The sequence below is a fragment of the Coregonus clupeaformis genome, unplaced genomic scaffold, assembly GCF_020615455.1.
Source record: "Coregonus clupeaformis isolate EN_2021a unplaced genomic scaffold, ASM2061545v1 scaf0172, whole genome shotgun sequence".
Classification (NCBI taxonomy): Eukaryota; Metazoa; Chordata; class Actinopteri; order Salmoniformes; family Salmonidae; genus Coregonus; species Coregonus clupeaformis.
Window position 1 is genome coordinate 121,950 of NW_025533627.1, and position 22,051 is coordinate 144,000.

Sequence of the window (22,051 nt, forward strand, 5' to 3'; positions counted from 1 at the left end):
TGGTCTCTGTGATGGAGAGGGCAAAGGGTCTCTGGTCTCTGTGATGGAGAGGGCAGAGGGTCTCTGGTCTCTGTGATGGAGAGGTCAGAGGGTCTCTGGACTCTGTGATGGAGAGTGCAGGAGGTCTCTGTGATGAGAGGGCAGGGGGTCTCTGGTCTCTGTGATGGAGAGGTCAGAGGGTCTCTGTGATGGAGAGGTCAGAGGGTCTCTGGTCTCTGTGATGGAGAGTGCAGGAGGTCTTTGTGATGGAGAGGGCAGGGGGTCTCTGGTCTCTGGAGAAGGGTACTGATAATGGAGTTTAGTGGAGAATAATAAGATGGGGCAGTCACAGTGTGATCAAACTAACCAGCATGCAGACAACTCCACACGTCTGACAGCAACCACCATCCAACCATGGCATTCTGTGGCCGGGTGCTTGTAAACAACATCTACAAACCAGGGCCAGACCTAGACCAGGAACTAGACTAGGACCAGACCTAGACCCAGACCTAGCACTGGAACCAGGACCCAGATCTAAACCTGGGCCCAGCCAGCATCCCTTTCCCACTGTTCTCTCCTGCACCCATGCCAGGATGGTCACCTGGAGCCTTCACCCTTCACTGGTCTGGCTGGAGGGACAGAGGGCCCATGTCTCTGTCTCTTCCCCAGGTTTGGGAGGGGTAAAGAGGGGTAAGAGAGGGAGCTGTGCTAGGTTCGGAGGATGGATGGGTGGATCGAGGGGTGCAGTGATGGCATCTGGCTCCCCTCTTCCTCTCCTCTTCTCCTCCTCTTCCCTCTGGCCCTCTTCATCATCCTCTCCTCCTCCTCCTCAGTTGGATCACTTGTTCTCGATGAGAGACTGGACCTTGTGCACCAGCTCTCTGGCGATCTGAAGGATGTGCTGCACGTCATGACGCTCTGCCATCTCTGTTATATACACACACAAACACACACACACACACACACACACACACACACACACACACACACACACACAGGAAGTCAGGGAGATAGTTTTATACACACACACAATCTGCCTACACCTTTCTGCTTCATCGCAACACATTATACCACGTCCTTGTTGGGGTCCTGAATAGTACCCTATTCCCTACATAGTGCACGACTTTTGACCATAGCTCTAGGGGCCAGATCAAAAGTAGTGCACTATATAGGGAATAGGGTGTCATTTGGGACTCAGACTCTGTCTGTCTGTCACCGTTGAAGAACTTGATGATGTCAGTGAAGTCCATGGTGTTATCTCTGATGATCTCTCTGTAGACCTTTATCAGAGCCAGGGCCAGGAACAGGACGAAGTGCTGAGAGGAGATACGGGGGGCCACCCAGATCACCTCCCATACTGAGAACACATCCTGGTACAGCATCTCTGGAGGGGAGACACACACACAGAGGAGATATACACACACACACAAACACACACACACAAACACAGAGGAGATATATACACACACACACACACACACACACACGCACACGCACACGCACACGCACACGCACACGCACACGCACACGCACACGCACACGCACACGCACACGCACACGCACACGCACACGCACACGCACACACACACACACACACACACACACACACACACACACACACACACACACACACACACACACACACACACACACACACACACAGAGAGAAGATACACACACACACACTTTTATTATTGAGTGTTTTACTTTTCTATGATTTCTCTATGTTCTTTCTCTCTACATTGTTGGAAAAGGACCGTTAGTCAGCATTTCACTGCTAGTCTACACCTGTTGTTTACCAAGCATGTGACAAATAACATTTGATTTTAGTTTAGTTTAAGTATTTCAATTTTAATCTGAAATGTCATACAGAAATCCAGTGTACTATGGTCCCACTTCTAGGTGCCACACACAAAAAAAGAAAGAGTTGAGTTACTGTGCAGAGCCATGGTTGGTAACACTCCTGGTACATCACATAAAGCTCCCTACTGAAGACAGAGCCATGGTTGGTAACACTCCTGGTACTAGGAGTGGGCGATATACCGGTTTGATAGTAAAAACCGGTATTGTGCCGCGCCATGATATGGATTTAGCAATATCATGGATACCGCGATTTATTCAGAATTCATAAATTCGAATTTTGCATCAATATTTTTTTGTTCCAAATTTCAACTGAGTGATAGTACTAAGTAGCTACATCTTTTTTTTTTATTTTTTATCCAACCTTTCTTGGTTCTTACGAATAAAAGAATGTATGTTAATATGTTGACCTATTTTTATGAGCGCACGTCGCATGCACTTGTTGCACGCATGTAGTGCTAGCAACAAAGAAGTGTGCAGGCAGCTGCAGTTAGGAGGCAGGTTAACTATTGGGGGAAAACTTTACAATCCAGGATGAGCGAAAACACAGAAATTGATGTTGCTCAAGAGCAGGAGGATAAATTGGTTAAGAAGAAAGGGGGCACCTCTGTTGTTTGGAACTGGTTTGGCTTTAAAATCTCCGACCCCGACCAAAACACTACCCTATGCAAGTTGTGTCGTCGTGTTGTCTTAGCAAAAGGTGGAAACACGACCAACCTGTTCAATCACTTAAAAACATACATGTCCGTGAGTATGAACAATGCACCAGAATGCGTGAGACAGTAAGCCCAGGAGCTCGCCCGAAGACAAGCCAGACTCGCACTCAACAATCAATTATATCATCATTTGCTGCCGGTACTTGCTATGAGAAGACGAGCAAAAAATGGATAGACATCACAGCTGCGATTACAAATCACATAGCGAAGGACATGGTACCGATTCAAACTGTGGAGAAAGAGGGGTTCAGAAAGTTGATTCAAACTCTGGACCCAAGATATGAGATCCCGAGCCGCAAATATTTTAGCCAAAAATGCCTGCCACAGCTTTACACAGAATGCTGGGACAGAGTTTACAGTGAGATAAATAACATTCCATTCTTCTCCACTACTGCCGATCTATGGTCAAGTCGTACCACAGAACCTTATATAAGCCTCACAATCCATTACATAGACGGTGACTGGAAACTGAAAAGTAAGTGCCTACAGACGTCTTATTTCCCAGACGACCACACCGGGGAAATAATTGCAGGTGGGCTGAGGGACATACTGTCGTCCTGGGGATTAAAAGAGTCGCGTCAAGTTTGTATGACGACCGACAGCGGATCGAACATGATCAAGGCATTGCAGCTGAACAAGTGGGCAAACCTTGGATGTTTCGGACACAGGCTGCACAATGCTATTGGTAAGTTTCAGGACTGTAGCCTAGGCCTACCCTGTATGATGCTTATTATTAAGAAAAAATACAGCTCACATCAGCCATGTACCGTAGGCTAAATCTAAGCACATCAGATTTGTAAAATGTGTAACAGTTGAATGTAAATGCCGTAAATCCTCAAACAAAGATTAAAAGTTATATTGTATTGTGATTTCTATATAAAAATGCATTATTATTAATTATTATTGTATTGTGATTCGATTATTTTTCACCCTATTATTTTGATTTCTTATTCCCAATTTCCAGAGAGGAGTGTCCAAAAACGCTCCCGGGCCACAGGGGTGTGCGATTTCCCGGGCCACAGGGGTTTGCAAAAGGTGGTTAGCACGTTCTCATACAGCTGGAAAAAGCAGAAGGCCCTGATGACAGCACAGAATGAACTAAGCCTGCCCCTGCACAAGCTCATCACAGAATCTCCGACAAGGTGGGGATCTCGTCTGAAAATGATGGAAAGAGTCCTGGAGCAGGAAAAGGCCATTACACAGGTCCTGGCAGGGGACAAAAGACACGGCACCTTGTACCTACCTGGCAAGACATCCAGGTCTTGGAATCAGTCACAGCAGCACTGAAGCCACTCCAGGACTTTACAGATGCCCTGTCAGGAGAAGCGTATGTGAGCGTGTCCTATTTGAAGCCTGTCATCAATCTGTTAAATGCAGAGGTTCTAAATCTGAGCAAGGACGATACAGAACTGACCAAAGAGATCAAGATCAAGGTTCTTGATTACTTGAATAACAAGTACACTGACCCTGCAACAGATGAGCTGCTCTCCATGGCTACCTTTCTAGATCCAAGGTTCAAGACCAGGTACATGTCCGCTGAGAAACTGGAGGACATTAAGGTATTTATTCATTTGTTCTTGTTTTATTGCTTCAAATGTAAAGCACTTTGGGCTGCATTTTATGTATGAAAGGTGCTATACAAATAAAGTTTAATTATTTTCATTTTTTAAGGTGAGAGCTGCCTCAGAGACCGAAGCCCTCCTGGTGGAGAACACAGCCCTGGGAAAATCGTCTCTTGCAGAGGATCACACTGACAGGGAGAAAGAAGCTTCCACTGCTCATCAATCAGGCAAGAAGCCCAAGAAGAGCCTTGGGAGCTTCTTTAAGCAGACCAGCAGTGCACCTGCCTCATGTTCAGAGAGGCAGATCATTGAGCAAGAGCTGAATAGCTACATTCTGGCAACGGCAGCAGACAGCGAGTCTGATCCTTTGGAGTGGTGGCGATTTCACGGATCTAATTTTCCACGTGTGAGTTGTCTGGCAAAGAAATACTTATGCATCCCTGCCACAAGTGCCCCCTCTGAGAGGGCATTCAGCACTGGGGGGCAATGTGGTGACATGTCACAGGGCAGCACTAAAGCCAGAAACAGTCAACATGCTGGTATTCCTGGCACGGAACTTGTGAAGAAAGTTCTAGTGAAGATTTGTTGATATTGTTGATAATTGATGGTTGAGGCTTGAAAGGTTTAGTTTCAAACGGTTAGTTTTTTACATATCTACGGACCGTAGCCAAAACAAACACACGTATTTGAATTTGTAATTACCTTATTTTCTTTATCTCCTGTTATTTTTTATTTAATTTTACTTAATATCTAATTTATATATATATATATATATATATATATATATATATAGGCCTACCTACCTCATGTTTACGGAATGCATGTTTGCACAATACAAATAAAAACTTTTCAGGTCCATACGGTCCAATGCCTCACTCTTTCTGGTTATATAAGGTTCAAATACATATTTTTCCTTAACTAATATAATTTAACCAAGAAGGGATATTAAAATGTGATTCATATTTTTTTACGTCATATATCGTGATATCATATCGATATCGTCTGGACAGTGGAAAATATCGTGATATGAATTTTAGCTCATATCGCCCACCCCTACCTGGTACACGTCACATAACGCTCCCTACTGAAGACAGAGCCATGGTTGGTAACACTCCTGGTACACGTCACATAAAGCTCCCTACTGAAGACAGAGCCATGGTTGGTAACACTCCTGGTACATGTCACATAACGCTCCCTACTGAAGACAGAGCCATGGTTGGTAACACTCCTGGTACACGTCACATAACGCTCCCTACTGAAGACAGAGCCATGGTTGGTAACGCTCCTGGTACACGTCACGTAAAGCTCCCTACTGAAGACAGAGCCATGGTTGGTAACACTCCTGGTACACGTCACATAAAGCTCCCTACTGAAGACAGAGCCATGGTTGGTAACACTCCTGGTACACGTCACATAAAGCTCCCTACTGAAGACAGAGCCATGGTTGGTAACACTCCTGGTACACGTCACATAAAGCTCCCTACTGAAGACAGAGCCATGGTTGGTAACACTCCTGGCACGTCACATAAAGCTCCCTACTGAAGGCAGAGCCATGGTTGGTAACACTCCTGGTACACGTCACATAAAGCTCCCTACTGAAGACAGAGCCATGGTTGGTAACACTCCTGGCACGTCACATAAAGCTCCCTACTGAAGGCAGAGCCATGGTTGGTAACACTCCTGGTACATGTCACATAAAGCTCCCTACTGAAGACAGAGCCATGGTTGGTAACACTCCTGGTACATGTCACATAAAGCTCCCTACTGAAGACAGAGCCATGGTTGGTAACACTCCTGGTACATGTCACATAAAGCTCCCCTACTGAAGACAGAGCCATGGTTGGTAACACTCCTGGCACACGTCACATAAAGCTCCCTACTGAAGACAGAGCCATGGTTGGTAACACTCCTGGTACACGTCACATAAAGCTCCCTACTGAAGACAGAGCCATGGTTGGTAACACTCCTGGTACACGTCACATAAAGCTCCCTACTGAAGACAGAGCCATGGTTGGTAACACTCTGGCACGTCACATTAAGCTCCCTACTGAAAACAAAGCCATGGTTGGTAACACTCCTGGTACGTCACATAAAGCTCCCTACTGAAGACAGAGCCATGGTTGGTAACACTCCTGGTACACGTCACATAAAGCTCCCTACTGAAGACAGAGCCATGGCTGGTAACACTCCTGGTACACGTCACATAAAGCTCCCTACTGAAGACAGAGCCATGGTTGGTAACACTCCTGGCACGTCACATAAAGCTCCCTACTGAAGACAGAGCCATGGTTGGTAACACTCCTGGTACACGTCACATAAAGCTCCCTACTGAAGACAGAGCCATGGTTGGTAACACTCCTGGTACACGTCACATAAAGCTCCCTACTGAAGACAGAGCCATGGTTGGTAACACTCCTGGTACACGTCACATAAAGCTCCCTACTGAAGACAGAGCCATGGTTGGTAACACTCCTGGTACACGTCACATAAAGCTCCCCTACTGAAGACAGAGCCATGGTTGGTAACACTCCTGGTACACGTCACATAAAGCTCCCTACTGAAGACAGAGCCATGGTTGGTAACACTCCTGGCACGTCACATAAAGCTCCCTACTGAAGACAGAGCCATGGTTGGTAACACTCCTGGTACACGTCACATAAAGCTCCCTACTGAAGGCAGAGCCATGGTTGGTAACACTCCTGGTACACGTCACATAAAGCTCCCTACTGAAGACAGAGCCATGGTTGGTAACACTCCTGGCACGTCACATAAAGCTCCCTACTGAAGGCAGAGCCATGGTTGGTAACACTCCTGGTACATGTCACATAAAGCTCCCTACTGAAGACAGAGCCATGGTTGGTAACACTCTGGTACATGTCACATAAAGCTCCCTACTGAAGACAGAGCCATGGTTGGTAACACTCCTGGTACATGTCACATAAAGCTCCCTACTGAAGACAGAGCCATGGTTGGTAACACTCCTGGCACACGTCACATAAAGCTCCCTACTGAAGACAGAGCCATGGTTGGTAACACTCCTGGTACACGTCACATAAAGCTCCCTACTGAAGACAGAGCCATGGTTGGTAACACTCCTGGTACACGTCACATAAAGCTCCCTACTGAAGACAGAGCCATGGTTGGTAACACTCCTGGCACGTCACATAAAGCTCCCTACTGAAGACAGAGCCATGGTTGGTAACACTCCTGGTACACGTCACATTAAGCTCCCTACTGAAGACAGAGCCATGGTTGGTAACACTCCTGGTACGTCACATAAAGCTCCCTACTGAAGACAGAGCCATGGTTGGTAACACTCCTGGTACACGTCACATAAAGCTCCCTACTGAAGACAGAGCCATGGTTGGTAACACTCCTGGTACACGTCACATAAAGCTCCCCTACTGAAGACAGAGCCATGGTTGGTAACACTCCTGGCACGTCACATAAAGCTCCCTACTGAAGACAGAGCCATGGTTGGTAACACTCCTGGTACACGTCACATAAAGCTCCCTACTGAAGACAGAGCCATGGTTGGTAACACTCCTGGCACGTCACATAAAGCTCCCTACTGAAGACAGAGCCATGGTTGGTAACACTCCTGGTACACGTCACATAAAGCTCCCTACTGAAGACAGAGCCATGGTTGGTAACACTCCTGGTACACGTCACATAAAGCTCCCTACTGAAGACAGAGCCATGGTTGGTAACACTCCTGGCACGTCACATAAAGCTCCCTACTGAAGACAGAGCCATGGTTGGTAACACTCCTGGTACACGTCACATAAAGCTCCCTACTGAAGACAGAGCCATGGTTGGTAACACTCCTGGCACATCACATAAAGCTCCCTACTGAAGACAGAGCCATGGTTGGTAACACTCCTGGTACACGTCACATAAAGCTCCCTACTGAAGACAGAGCCATGGTTGGTAACACTCCTGGTACATCACATAAAGCTCCCTACTGAAGACAGAGCCATGGTTGGTAACACTCCTGGTACGTCACATAAAGCTCCCTACTGAAGACAGAGCCATGGTTGGTAACACTCCTGGTACACGTCACATAAAGCTCCCTACTGAAGACAGAGCCATGGTTGGTAACACTCCTGGTACACGTCACATAAAGCTCCCTACTGAAGACAGAGCCATGGTTGGTAACACTCCTGGCACGTCACATTAAGCTCCCTACTGAAAACAAAGCCATGGTTGGTAACACTCCTGGTACGTCACATAAAGCTCCCTACTGAAGACAGAGCCATGGTTGGTAACACTCCTGGTACACGTCACATAAAGCTCCCTACTGAAGACAGAGCCATGGCTGGTAACACTCCTGGTACACGTCACATAAAGCTCCCTACTGAAGACAGAGCCATGGTTGGTAACACTCCTGGCACGTCACATAAAGCTCCCTACTGAAGACAGAGCCATGGTTGGTAACACTCCTGGTACACGTCACATAAAGCTCCCTACTGAAGACAGAGCCATGGTTGGTAACACTCCTGGTACACGTCACATAAAGCTCCCTACTGAAGACAGAGCCATGGTTGGTAACACTCCTGGTACACGTCACATAAAGCTCCCTACTGAAGACAGAGCCATGGTTGGTAACACTCCTGGTACACGTCACATAAAGCTCCCTACTGAAGACAGAGCCATGGTTGGTAACACTCCTGGCACGTCACATAAAGCTCCCTACTGAAGACAGAGCCATGGTTGGTAACACTCCTGGTACACGTCACATAAAGCTCCCCTACTGAAGACAGAGCCATGGTTGGTAACACTCCTGGCACGTCACATAAAGCTCCCCTACTGAAGACAGAGCCATGGTTGGTAACACTCCTGGTACACGTCACATAAAGCTCCCTACTGAAGGCAGAGCCATGGTTGGTAACACTCCTGGTACACGTCACATAAAGCTCCCTACTGAAGACAGAGCCATGGTTGGTAACACTCCTGGCACGTCACATAAAGCTCCCTACTGAAGGCAGAGCCATGGTTGGTAACACTCCTGGTACATGTCACATAAAGCTCCCTACTGAAGACAGAGCCATGGTTGGTAACACTCCTGGTACATGTCACATAAAGCTCCCTACTGAAGACAGAGCCATGGTTGGTAACACTCCTGGTACATGTCACATAAAGCTCCCTACTGAAGACAGAGCCATGGTTGGTAACACTCCTGGCACACGTCACATAAAGCTCCCTACTGAAGACAGAGCCATGGTTGGTAACACTCCTGGTACACGTCACATAAAGCTCCCTACTGAAGACAGAGCCATGGTTGGTAACACTCTGGTACACGTCACATAAAGCTCCCTACTGAAGACAGAGCCATGGTTGGTAACACTCCTGGCACGTCACATAAAGCTCCTACTGAAGACAGAGCCATGGTTGGTAACACTCCTGGTACACGTCACATTAAGCTCCCTACTGAAGACAGAGCCATGGTTGGTAACACTCCTGGTACGTCACATAAAGCTCCCTACTGAAGACAGAGCCATGGTTGGTAACACTCCTGGTACACGTCACATAAAGCTCCCTACTGAAGACAGAGCCATGGTTGGTAACACTCCTGGTACACGTCACATAAAGCTCCCTACTGAAGACAGAGCCATGGTTGGTAACACTCCTGGCACGTCACATAAAGCTCCCTACTGAAGACAGAGCCATGGTTGGTAACACTCCTGGTACACGTCACATAAAGCTCCCTACTGAAGACAGAGCCATGGTTGGTAACACTCCTGGCACGTCACATAAAGCTCCCTACTGAAGACAGAGCCATGGTTGGTAACACTCCTGGTACATGTCACATAAAGCTCCCTACTGAAGACAGAGCCATGGTTGGTAACACTCCTGGCACACGTCACATAAAGCTCCCCTACTGAAGACAGAGCCATGGTTGGTAACACTCCTGGTACACGTCACATAAAGCTCCCTACTGAAGACAGAGCCATGGTTGGTAACACTCCTGGTACACGTCACATAAAGCTCCCTACTGAAGACAGAGCCATGGTTGGTAACACTCCTGGCACGTCACATAAAGCTCCCTACTGAAGACAGAGCCATGGTTGGTAACACTCCTGGTACACGTCACATTAAGCTCCCTACTGAAGACAGAGCCATGGTTGGTAACACTCCTGGTACGTCACATAAAGCTCCCTACTGAAGACAGAGCCATGGTTGGTAACACTCTGGTACACGTCACATAAAGCTCCCTACTGAAGACAGAGCCATGGTTGGTAACACTCCTGGTACACGTCACATAAAGCTCCCTACTGAAGACAGAGCCATGGTTGGTAACACTCCTGGCACGTCACATAAAGCTCCCTACTGAAGACAGAGCCATGGTTGGTAACACTCCTGGTACACGTCACATAAAGCTCCCTACTGAAGACAGAGCCATGGTTGGTAACACTCCTGGCACGTCACATAAAGCTCCCTACTGAAGACAGAGCCATGGTTGGTAACACTCCTGGTACACGTCACATAAAGCTCCCTACTGAAGACAGAGCCATGGTTGGTAACACTCCTGGTACACGTCACATAAAGCTCCCTACTGAAGACAGAGCCATGGTTGGTAACACTCCTGGTACACGTCACATAAAGCTCCCTACTGAAGACAGAGCCATGGTTGGTAACACTCCTGGTACACGTCACATAAAGCTCCCTACTGAAGACAGAGCCATGGTTGGTAACACTCCTGGTACATGTCACATAACGCTCCCTACTGAAGACAGAGCCATGGTTGGTAACACTCCTGGTACACGTCCATAACGCTCCCTACTGAAGACAGAGCCATGGTTGGTAACGCTCCTGGTACACGTCACGTAAAGCTCCCTACTGAAGACAGAGCCATGGTTGGTAACACTCCTGGTACACGTCACATAAAGCTCCCTACTGAAGACAGAGCCATGGTTGGTAACACTCCTGGTACACGTCACATAAAGCTCCCTACTGAAGACAGAGCCATGGTTGGTAACACTCCTGGTACACGTCACATAAAGCTCCCTACTGAAGACAGAGCCATGGTTGGTAACACTCCTGGCACGTCACATAAAGCTCCCTACTGAAGGCAGAGCCATGGTTGGTAACACTCCTGGTACACGTCACATAAAGCTCCCTACTGAAGACAGAGCCATGGTTGGTAACACTCCTGGCACGTCACATAAAGCTCCCTACTGAAGGCAGAGCCATGGTTGGTAACACTCCTGGTACATGTCACATAAAGCTCCCTACTGAAGACAGAGCCATGGTTGGTAACACTCCTGGTACATGTCACATAAAGCTCCCTACTGAAGACAGAGCCATGGTTGGTAACACTCCTGGTACATGTCACATAAAGCTCCCTACTGAAGACAGAGCCATGGTTGGTAACACTCCTGGCACACGTCACATAAAGCTCCCTACTGAAGACAGAGCCATGGTTGGTAACACTCCTGGTACACGTCACATAAAGCTCCCTACTGAAGACAGAGCCATGGTTGGTAACACTCCTGGTACACGTCACATAAAGCTCCCTACTGAAGACAGAGCCATGGTTGGTAACACTCCTGGCACGTCACATTAAGCTCCCTACTGAAAACAAAGCCATGGTTGGTAACACTCCTGGTACGTCACATAAAGCTCCCTACTGAAGACAGAGCCATGGTTGGTAACACTCCTGGTACACGTCACATAAAGCTCCCTACTGAAGACAGAGCCATGGCTGGTAACACTCCTGGTACACGTCACATAAAGCTCCCTACTGAAGACAGAGCCATGGTTGGTAACACTCTGGCACGTCACATAAAGCTCCCTACTGAAGACAGAGCCATGGTTGGTAACACTCCTGGTACACGTCACATAAAGCTCCCTACTGAAGACAGAGCCATGGTTGGTAACACTCCTGGTACACGTCACATAAAGCTCCCTACTGAAGACAGAGCCATGGTTGGTAACACTCCTGGTACACGTCACATAAAGCTCCCTACTGAAGACAGAGCCATGGTTGGTAACACTCCTGGTACACGTCACATAAAGCTCCCTACTGAAGACAGAGCCATGGTTGGTAACACTCCTGGCACGTCACATAAAGCTCCCTACTGAAGACAGAGCCATGGTTGGTAACACTCCTGGTACACGTCACATAAAGCTCCCTACTGAAGACAGAGCCATGGTTGGTAACACTCCTGGCACGTCACATAAAGCTCCCTACTGAAGACAGAGCCATGGTTGGTAACACTCCTGGTACACGTCACATAAAGCTCCCTACTGAAGGCAGAGCCATGGTTGGTAACACTCCTGGTACACGTCACATAAAGCTCCCTACTGAAGACAGAGCCATGGTTGGTAACACTCCTGGCACGTCACATAAAGCTCCCTACTGAAGGCAGAGCCATGGTTGGTAACACTCCTGGTACATGTCACATAAAGCTCCCTACTGAAGACAGAGCCATGGTTGGTAACACTCCTGGTACATGTCACATAAAGCTCCCTACTGAAGACAGAGCCATGGTTGGTAACACTCCTGGTACATGTCACATAAAGCTCCCCTACTGAAGACAGAGCCATGGTTGGTAACACTCCTGGCACACGTCACATAAAGCTCCCTACTGAAGACAGAGCCATGGTTGGTAACACTCCTGGTACACGTCACATAAAGCTCCCTACTGAAGACAGAGCCATGGTTGGTAACACTCCTGGTACACGTCACATAAAGCTCCCTACTGAAGACAGAGCCATGGTTGGTAACACTCCTGGCACGTCACATAAAGCTCCCTACTGAAGACAGAGCCATGGTTGGTAACACTCCTGGTACACGTCACATTAAGCTCCCTACTGAAGACAGAGCCATGGTTGGTAACACTCCTGGTACGTCACATAAAGCTCCCTACTGAAGACAGAGCCATGGTTGGTAACACTCTGGTACACGTCACATAAAGCTCCCTACTGAAGACAGAGCCATGGTTGGTAACACTCCTGGTACACGTCACATAAAGCTCCCCTACTGAAGACAGAGCCATGGTTGGTAACACTCTGGCACGTCACATAAAGCTCCCTACTGAAGACAGAGCCATGGTTGGTAACACTTCTGGTACACGTCACATAAAGCTCCCTACTGAAGACAGAGCCATGGTTGGTAACACTCCTGGCACGTCACATAAAGCTCCCTACTGAAGACAGAGCCATGGTTGGTAACACTCCTGGTACACGTCACATAAAGCTCCCTACTGAAGACAGAGCCATGGTTGGTAACACTCCTGGTACACGTCACATAAAGCTCCCTACTGAAGACAGAGCCATGGTTGGTAACACTCCTGGCACGTCACATAAAGCTCCCTACTGAAGACAGAGCCATGGTTGGTAACACTCCTGGTACACGTCACATAAAGCTCCCTACTGAAGACAGAGCCATGGTTGGTAACACTCCTGGCACATCACATAAAGCTCCCTACTGAAGACAGAGCCATGGTTGGTAACACTCCTGGTACACGTCACATAAAGCTCCCTACTGAAGACAGAGCCATGGTTGGTAACACTCCTGGTACATCACATAAAGCTCCCTACTGAAGACAGAGCCATGGTTGGTAACACTCCTGGTACGTCACATAAAGCTCCCTACTGAAGACAGAGCCATGGTTGGTAACACTCCTGGTACACGTCACATAAAGCTCCCTACTGAAGACAGAGCCATGGTTGGTAACACTCCTGGTACACGTCACATAAAGCTCCCTACTGAAGACAGAGCCATGGTTGGTAACACTCCTGGCACGTCACATTAAGCTCCCTACTGAAAACAAAGCCATGGTTGGTAACACTCCTGGTACGTCACATAAAGCTCCCTACTGAAGACAGAGCCATGGTTGGTAACACTCTGGTACACGTCACATAAAGCTCCCTACTGAAGACAGAGCCATGGCTGGTAACACTCCTGGTACACGTCACATAAAGCTCCCTACTGAAGACAGAGCCATGGTTGGTAACACTCCTGGCACGTCACATAAAGCTCCCTACTGAAGACAGAGCCATGGTTGGTAACACTCCTGGTACACGTCACATAAAGCTCCCTACTGAAGACAGAGCCATGGTTGGTAACACTCCTGGTACACGTCACATAAAGCTCCCTACTGAAGACAGAGCCATGGTTGGTAACACTCCTGGTACACGTCACATAAAGCTCCCCTACTGAAGACAGAGCCATGGTTGGTAACACTCCTGGTACACGTCACATAAAGCTCCCCTACTGAAGACAGAGCCATGGTTGGTAACACTCCTGGCACGTCACATAAAGCTCCCTACTGAAGACAGAGCCATGGTTGGTAACACTCCTGGTACACGTCACATAAAGCTCCCTACTGAAGACAGAGCCATGGTTGGTAACACTCCTGGCACGTCACATAAAGCTCCCTACTGAAGACAGAGCCATGGTTGGTAACACTCCTGGTACACGTCACATAAAGCTCCCTACTGAAGGCAGAGCCATGGTTGGTAACACTCTGGTACACGTCACATAAAGCTCCCTACTGAAGACAGAGCCATGGTTGGTAACACTCCTGGCACGTCACATAAAGCTCCCTACTGAAGGCAGAGCCATGGTTGGTAACACTCCTGGTACATGTCACATAAAGCTCCCTACTGAAGACAGAGCCATGGTTGGTAACACTCCTGGTACATGTCACATAAAGCTCCCTACTGAAGACAGAGCCATGGTTGGTAACACTCCTGGTACATGTCACATAAAGCTCCCTACTGAAGACAGAGCCATGGTTGGTAACACTCCTGGCACACGTCACATAAAGCTCCCTACTGAAGACAGAGCCATGGTTGGTAACACTCCTGGTACACGTCACATAAAGCTCCCTACTGAAGACAGAGCCATGGTTGGTAACACTCCTGGTACACGTCACATAAAGCTCCCTACTGAAGACAGAGCCATGGTTGGTATCACTCCTGGCACGTCACATAAAGCTCCCTACTGAAGACAGAGCCATGGTTGGTAACACTCCTGGTACACGTCACATTAAGCTCCCTACTGAAGACAGAGCCATGGTTGGTAACACTCCTGGTACACGTCACATAAAGCTCCCTACTGAAGACAGAGCCATGGTTGGTAACACTCCTGGTACACGTCACATAAAGCTCCCCTACTGAAGACAGAGCCATGGTTGGTAACACTCCTGGTACACGTCACATAAAGCTCCCTACTGAAGACAGAGCCATGGTTGGTAACACTCCTGGCACGTCACATAAAGCTCCCTACTGAAGACAGAGCCATGGTTGGTAACACTCCTGGTACACGTCACATAAAGCTCCCTACTGAAGACAGAGCCATGGTTGGTAACACTCCTGGCACGTCACATAAAGCTCCCTACTGAAGACAGAGCCATGGTTGGTAACACTCCTGGTACATGTCACATAAAGCTCCCTACTGAAGACAGAGCCATGGTTGGTAACACTCCTGGCACACGTCACATAAAGCTCCCTACTGAAGACAGAGCCATGGTTGGTAACACTCCTGGTACACGTCACATAAAGCTCCCTACTGAAGACAGAGCCATGGTTGGTAACACTCCTGGTACACGTCACATAAAGCTCCCTACTGAAGACAGAGCCATGGTTGGTAACACTCCTGGCACGTCACATAAAGCTCCCTACTGAAGACAGAGCCATGGTTGGTAACACTCCTGGTACACGTCACATTAAGCTCCCTACTGAAGACAGAGCCATGGTTGGTAACACTCCTGGTACGTCACATAAAGCTCCCTACTGAAGACAGAGCCATGGTTGGTAACACTCCTGGTACACGTCACATAAAGCTCCCTACTGAAGACAGAGCCATGGTTGGTAACACTCCTGGTACACGTCACATAAAGCTCCCCTACTGAAGACAGAGCCATGGTTGGTAACACTCTGGCACGTCACATAAAGCTCCCTACTGAAGACAGAGCCATGGTTGGTAACACTCCTGGTACACGTCACATAAAGCTCCCCTACTGAAGACAGAGCCATGGTTGGTAACACTCCTGGCACGTCACATAAAGCTCCCTACTGAAGACAGAGCCATGGTTGGTAACACTCCTGGTACACGTCACATAAAGCTCCCTACTGAAGACAGAGCCATGGTTGGTAACACTCCTGGTACACGTCACATAAAGCTCCCTACTGAAGACAGAGCCATGGTTGGTAACACTCCTGGCACGTCACATAAAGCTCCCCTACTGAAGACAGAGCCATGGTTGGTAACACTCCTGGTACACGTCACATAAAGCTCCCTACTGAAGACAGAGCCATGGTTGGTAACACTCCTGGCACATCACATAAAGCTCCCTACTGAAGACAGAGCCATGGTTGGTAACACTCCTGGTACACGTCACATAAAGCTCCCTACTGAAGACAGAGCCATGGTTGGTAACACTCCTGGTACATCACATAAAGCTCCCTACTGAAGACAGAGCCATGGTTGGTAACACTCCTGGTACGTCACATAAAGCTCCCTACTGAAGACAGAGCCATGGTTGGTAACACTCCTGGTACACGTCACATAAAGCTCCCTACTGAAGACAGAGCCATGGTTGGTAACACTCCTGGTACACGTCACATAAAGCTCCCTACTGAAGACAGAGCCATGGTTGGTAACACTCCTGGCACGTCACATTAAGCTCCCCTACTGAAAACAAAGCCATGGTTGGTAACACTCCTGGTACGTCACATAAAGCTCCCTACTGAAGACAGAGCCATGGTTGGTAACACTCCTGGTACACGTCACATAAAGCTCCCTACTGAAGACAGAGCCATGGCTGGTAACACTCCTGGTACACGTCACATAAAGCTCCCTACTGAAGACAGAGCCATGGTTGGTAACACTCCTGGCACGTCACATAAAGCTCCCTACTGAAGACAGAGCCATGGTTGGTAACACTCCTGGTACACGTCACATAAAGCTCCCTACTGAAGACAGAGCCATGGTTGGTAACACTCCTGGTACACGTCACATAAAGCTCCCTACTGAAGACAGAGCCATGGTTGGTAACACTCCTGGTACACGTCACATAAAGCTCCCTACTGAAGACAGAGCCATGGTTGGTAACACTCCTGGTACACGTCACATAAAGCTCCCTACTGAAGACAGAGCCATGGTTGGTAACACTCCTGGCACGTCACATAAAGCTCCCTACTGAAGACAGAGCCATGGTTGGTAACACTCCTGGTACACGTCACATAAAGCTCCCTACTGAAGACAGAGCCATGGTTGGTAACACTCCTGGCACGTCACATAAAGCTCCCTACTGAAGACAGAGCCATGGTTGGTAACACTCCTGGTACACGTCACATAAAGCTCCCTACTGAAGGCAGAGCCATGGTTGGTAACACTCCTGGTACACGTCACATAAAGCTCCCTACTGAAGACAGAGCCATGGTTGGTAACACTCCTGGCACGTCACATAAAGCTCCCTACTGAAGGCAGAGCCATGGTTGGTAACACTCCTGGTACATGTCACATAAAGCTCCCTACTGAAGACAGAGCCATGGTTGGTAACACTCCTGGTACATGTCACATAAAGCTCCCTACTGAAGACAGAGCCATGGTTGGTAACACTCCTGGTACATGTCACATAAAGCTCCCTACTGAAGACAGAGCCATGGTTGGTAACACTCCTGGCACACGTCACATAAAGCTCCCTACTGAAGACAGAGCCATGGTTGGTAACACTCCTGGTACACATCACATAAAGCTCCCTACTGAAGACAGAGCCATGGTTGGTAACACTCCTGGTACACGTCACATAAAGCTCCCTACTGAAGACAGAGCCATGGTTGGTAACACTCCTGGCACGTCACATAAAGCTCCCTACTGAAGACAGAGCCATGGTTGGTAACACTCCTGGTACACGTCACATTAAGCTCCCTACTGAAGACAGAGCCATGGTTGGTAACACTCCTGGTACGTCACATAAAGCTCCCTACTGAAGACAGAGCCATGGTTGGTAACACTCCTGGTACACGTCACATAAAGCTCCCTACTGAAGACAGAGCCATGGTTGGTAACACTCCTGGTACACGTCACATAAAGCTCCTACTGAAGACAGAGCCATGGTTGGTAACACTCCTGGCACGTCACATAAAGCTCCCTACTGAAGACAGAGCCATGGTTGGTAACACTCCTGGTACACGTCACATAAAGCTCCCCTACTGAAGACAGAGCCATGGTTGGTAACACTCCTGGCACGTCACATAAAGCTCCCTACTGAAGACAGAGCCATGGTTGGTAACACTCCTGGTACACGTCACATAAAGCTCCCTACTGAAGACAGAGCCATGGTTGGTAACACTCCTGGTACACGTCACATAAAGCTCCCTACTGAAGACAGAGCCATGGTTGGTAACACTCCTGGCACGTCACATAAAGCTCCCTACTGAAGACAGAGCCATGGTTGGTAACACTCCTGGTACACGTCACATAAAGCTCCCTACTGAAGACAGAGCCATGGTTGGTAACACTCCTGGCACATCACATAAAGCTCCCTACTGAAGACAGAGCCATGGTTGGTAACACTCCTGGTACACGTCACATAAAGCTCCCTACTGAAGACAGAGCCATGGTTGGTAACACTCCTGGTACATCACATAAAGCTCCCTACTGAAGACAGAGCCATGGTTGGTAACACTCCTGGTACGTCACATAAAGCTCCCTACTGAAGACAGAGCCATGGTTGGTAACACTCCTGGTACGTCACATAAAGCTCCCTACTGAAGACAGAGCCATGGTTGGTAACACTCCTGGCACGTCACATAAAGCTCCCTACTGAAGACAGAGCCATGGTTGGTAACACTCCTGGTACACGTCACATAAAGCTCCCCTACTGAAGACAGAGCCATGGTTGGTAACACTCCTGGTACACGTCACATAAAGCTCCCTACTGAAGACAGAGCCATGGTTGGTAACACTCCTGGTACACGTCACATAAAGCTCCCTACTGAAGACAGAGCCATGGTTGGTAACACTCCTGGTACACGTCACATAAAGCTCCCTACTGAAGACAGAGCCATGGTTGGTAACACTCCTGGCACGTCACATAAAGCTCCCCTACTGAAGACAGAGCCATGGTTGGTAACACTCCTGGTACACGTCACATAAAGCTCCCTACTGAAGACAGAGCCATGGTTGGTAACACTCCTGGCACGTCACATAAAGCTCCCTACTGAAGACAGAGCCATGGTTGGTAACACTCCTGGTACACGTCACATAAAGCTCCCTACTGAAGACAGAGCCATGGTTGGTAACACTCCTGGTACACGTCACATAAAGCTCCCTACTGAAGACAGAGCCATGGTTGGTAACACTCCTGGCACGTCACATAAAGCTCCCTACTGAAGACAGAGCCATGGTTGGTAACACTCCTGGTACACGTCACATAAAGCTCCCTACTGAAGACAGAGCCATGGTTGGTAACACTCCTGGCACATCACATAAAGCTCCCTACTGAAGACAGAGCCATGGTTGGTAACACTCCTGGTACACGTCACATAAAGCTCCCTACTGAAGACAGAGCCATGGTTGGTAACACTCCTGGTACATCACATAAAGCTCCCTACTGAAGACAGAGCCATGGTTGGTAACACTCCTGGTACGTCACATAAAGCTCCCTACTGAAGACAGAGCCATGGTTGGTAACACTCCTGGTACATCACATACAGCTCCCTACTGAAGACAGAGCCATGGTTGGTAACACTCCTGGCACGTCACATAAAGCTCCCTACTGAAGACAGAGCCATGGTTGGTAACACTCCTGGTACATGTCACATAACGCTCCCTACTGAAGACAGAGCCATGGTTGGTAACACTCCTGGTACACGTCACATAACGCTCCCTACTGAAGACAGAGCCATGGTTGGTAACGCTCCTGGTACACGTCACGTAAAGCTCCCTACTGAAGACAGAGCCATGGTTGGTAACACTCCTGGTACACGTCACATAAAGCTCCCTACTGAAGACAGAGCCATGGTTGGTAACACTCCTGGTACACGTCACATAAAGCTCCCTACTGAAGACAGAGCCATGGTTGGTAACACTCTGGTACACGTCACATAAAGCTCCCTACTGAAGACAGAGCCATGGTTGGTAACACTCCTGGCACGTCACATAAAGCTCCCTACTGAAGGCAGAGCCATGGTTGGTAACACTCCTGGTACACGTCACATAAAGCTCCCTACTGAAGACAGAGCCATGGTTGGTAACACTCCTGGCACGTCACATAAAGCTCCCTACTGAAGGCAGAGCCATGGTTGGTAACACTCCTGGTACATGTCACATAAAGCTCCCTACTGAAGACAGAGCCATGGTTGGTAACACTCCTGGTACATGTCACATAAAGCTCCCTACTGAAGACAGAGCCATGGTTGGTAACACTCCTGGTACATGTCACATAAAGCTCCCTACTGAAGACAGAGCCATGGTTGGTAACACTCTGGCACACGTCACATAAAGCTCCCTACTGAAGACAGAGCCATGGTTGGTAACACTCCTGGTACACGTCACATAAAGCTCCCTACTGAAGACAGAGCCATGGTTGGTAACACTCCTGGTACACGTCACATAAAGCTCCCTACTGAAGACAGAGCCATGGTTGGTAACACTCCTGGCACGTCACATTAAAGCTCCCCTACTGAAAACAAAGCCATGGTTGGTAACACTCCTGGTACGTCACATAAAGCTCCCTACTGAAGACAGAGCCATGGTTGGTAACACTCCTGGTACACGTCACATAAAGCTCCCTACTGAAGACAGAGCCATGGCTGGTAACACTCCTGGTACACGTCACATAAAGCTCCCTACTGAAGACAGAGCCATGGTTGGTAACACTCCTGGCACGTCACATAAAGCTCCCTACTGAAGACAGAGCCATGGTTGGTAACACTCCTGGTACACGTCACATAAAGCTCCCTACTGAAGACAGAGCCATGGTTGGTAACACTCCTGGTACACGTCACATAAAGCTCCCCTACTGAAGACAGAGCCATGGTTGGTAACACTCCTGGTACACGTCACATAAAGCTCCCTACTGAAGACAGAGCCATGGTTGGTAACACTCCTGGTACACGTCACATAAAGCTCCCTACTGAAGACAGAGCCATGGTTGGTAACACTCCTGGCACGTCACATAAAGCTCCCTACTGAAGACAGAGCCATGGTTGGTAACACTCCTGGTACACGTCACATAAAGCTCCCTACTGAAGACAGAGCCATGGTTGGTAACACTCCTGGCACGTCACATAAAGCTCCCTACTGAAGACAGAGCCATGGTTGGTAACACTCCTGGTACACGTCACATAAAGCTCCCTACTGAAGGCAGAGCCATGGTTGGTAACACTCCTGGTACACGTCACATAAAGCTCCCTACTGAAGACAGAGCCATGGTTGGTAACACTCCTGGCACGTCACATAAAGCTCCCTACTGAAGGCAGAGCCATGGTTGGTAACACTCCTGGTACATGTCACATAAAGCTCCCTACTGAAGACAGAGCCATGGTTGGTAACACTCCTGGTACATGTCACATAAAGCTCCCTACTGAAGACAGAGCCATGGTTGGTAACACTCTGGTACATGTCACATAAAGCTCCCTACTGAAGACAGAGCCATGGTTGGTAACACTCCTGGCACACGTCACATAAAGCTCCCTACTGAAGACAGAGCCATGGTTGGTAACACTCCTGGTACACGTCACATAAAGCTCCCTACTGAAGACAGAGCCATGGTTGGTAACACTCCTGGTACACGTCACATAAAGCTCCCTACTGAAGACAGAGCCATGGTTGGTAACACTCCTGGCACGTCACATAAAGCTCCCTACTGAAGACAGAGCCATGGTTGGTAACACTCCTGGTACACGTCACATTAAGCTCCCTACTGAAGACAGAGCCATGGTTGGTAACACTCCTGGTACGTCACATAAAGC

At 48.4% G+C, this 22,051-nt stretch overlaps 1 protein-coding gene across 3 annotated transcripts in view; it reads right to left on the reverse strand.

The window, feature by feature from the left end:
* Window positions 1-22,051, reverse strand: part of LOC121555676 (small G protein signaling modulator 2) — a 158,640-nt gene continuing 136,589 nt past the window's right edge. For all 3 annotated transcript variants that reach the window (XM_041869505.2, XM_041869504.2, XM_041869503.2), the window contains 2 exons: window positions 1,196-1,363; window positions 1-906 (listed from right to left, as the gene is read on the reverse strand). In XM_041869505.2, coding sequence (XP_041725439.1) covers window positions 818-906; window positions 1,196-1,363 — 257 coding nt within the window. In that variant the 3' untranslated portion in view covers window positions 1-817. The remainder of the gene's footprint in view (window positions 907-1,195; window positions 1,364-22,051) is intronic.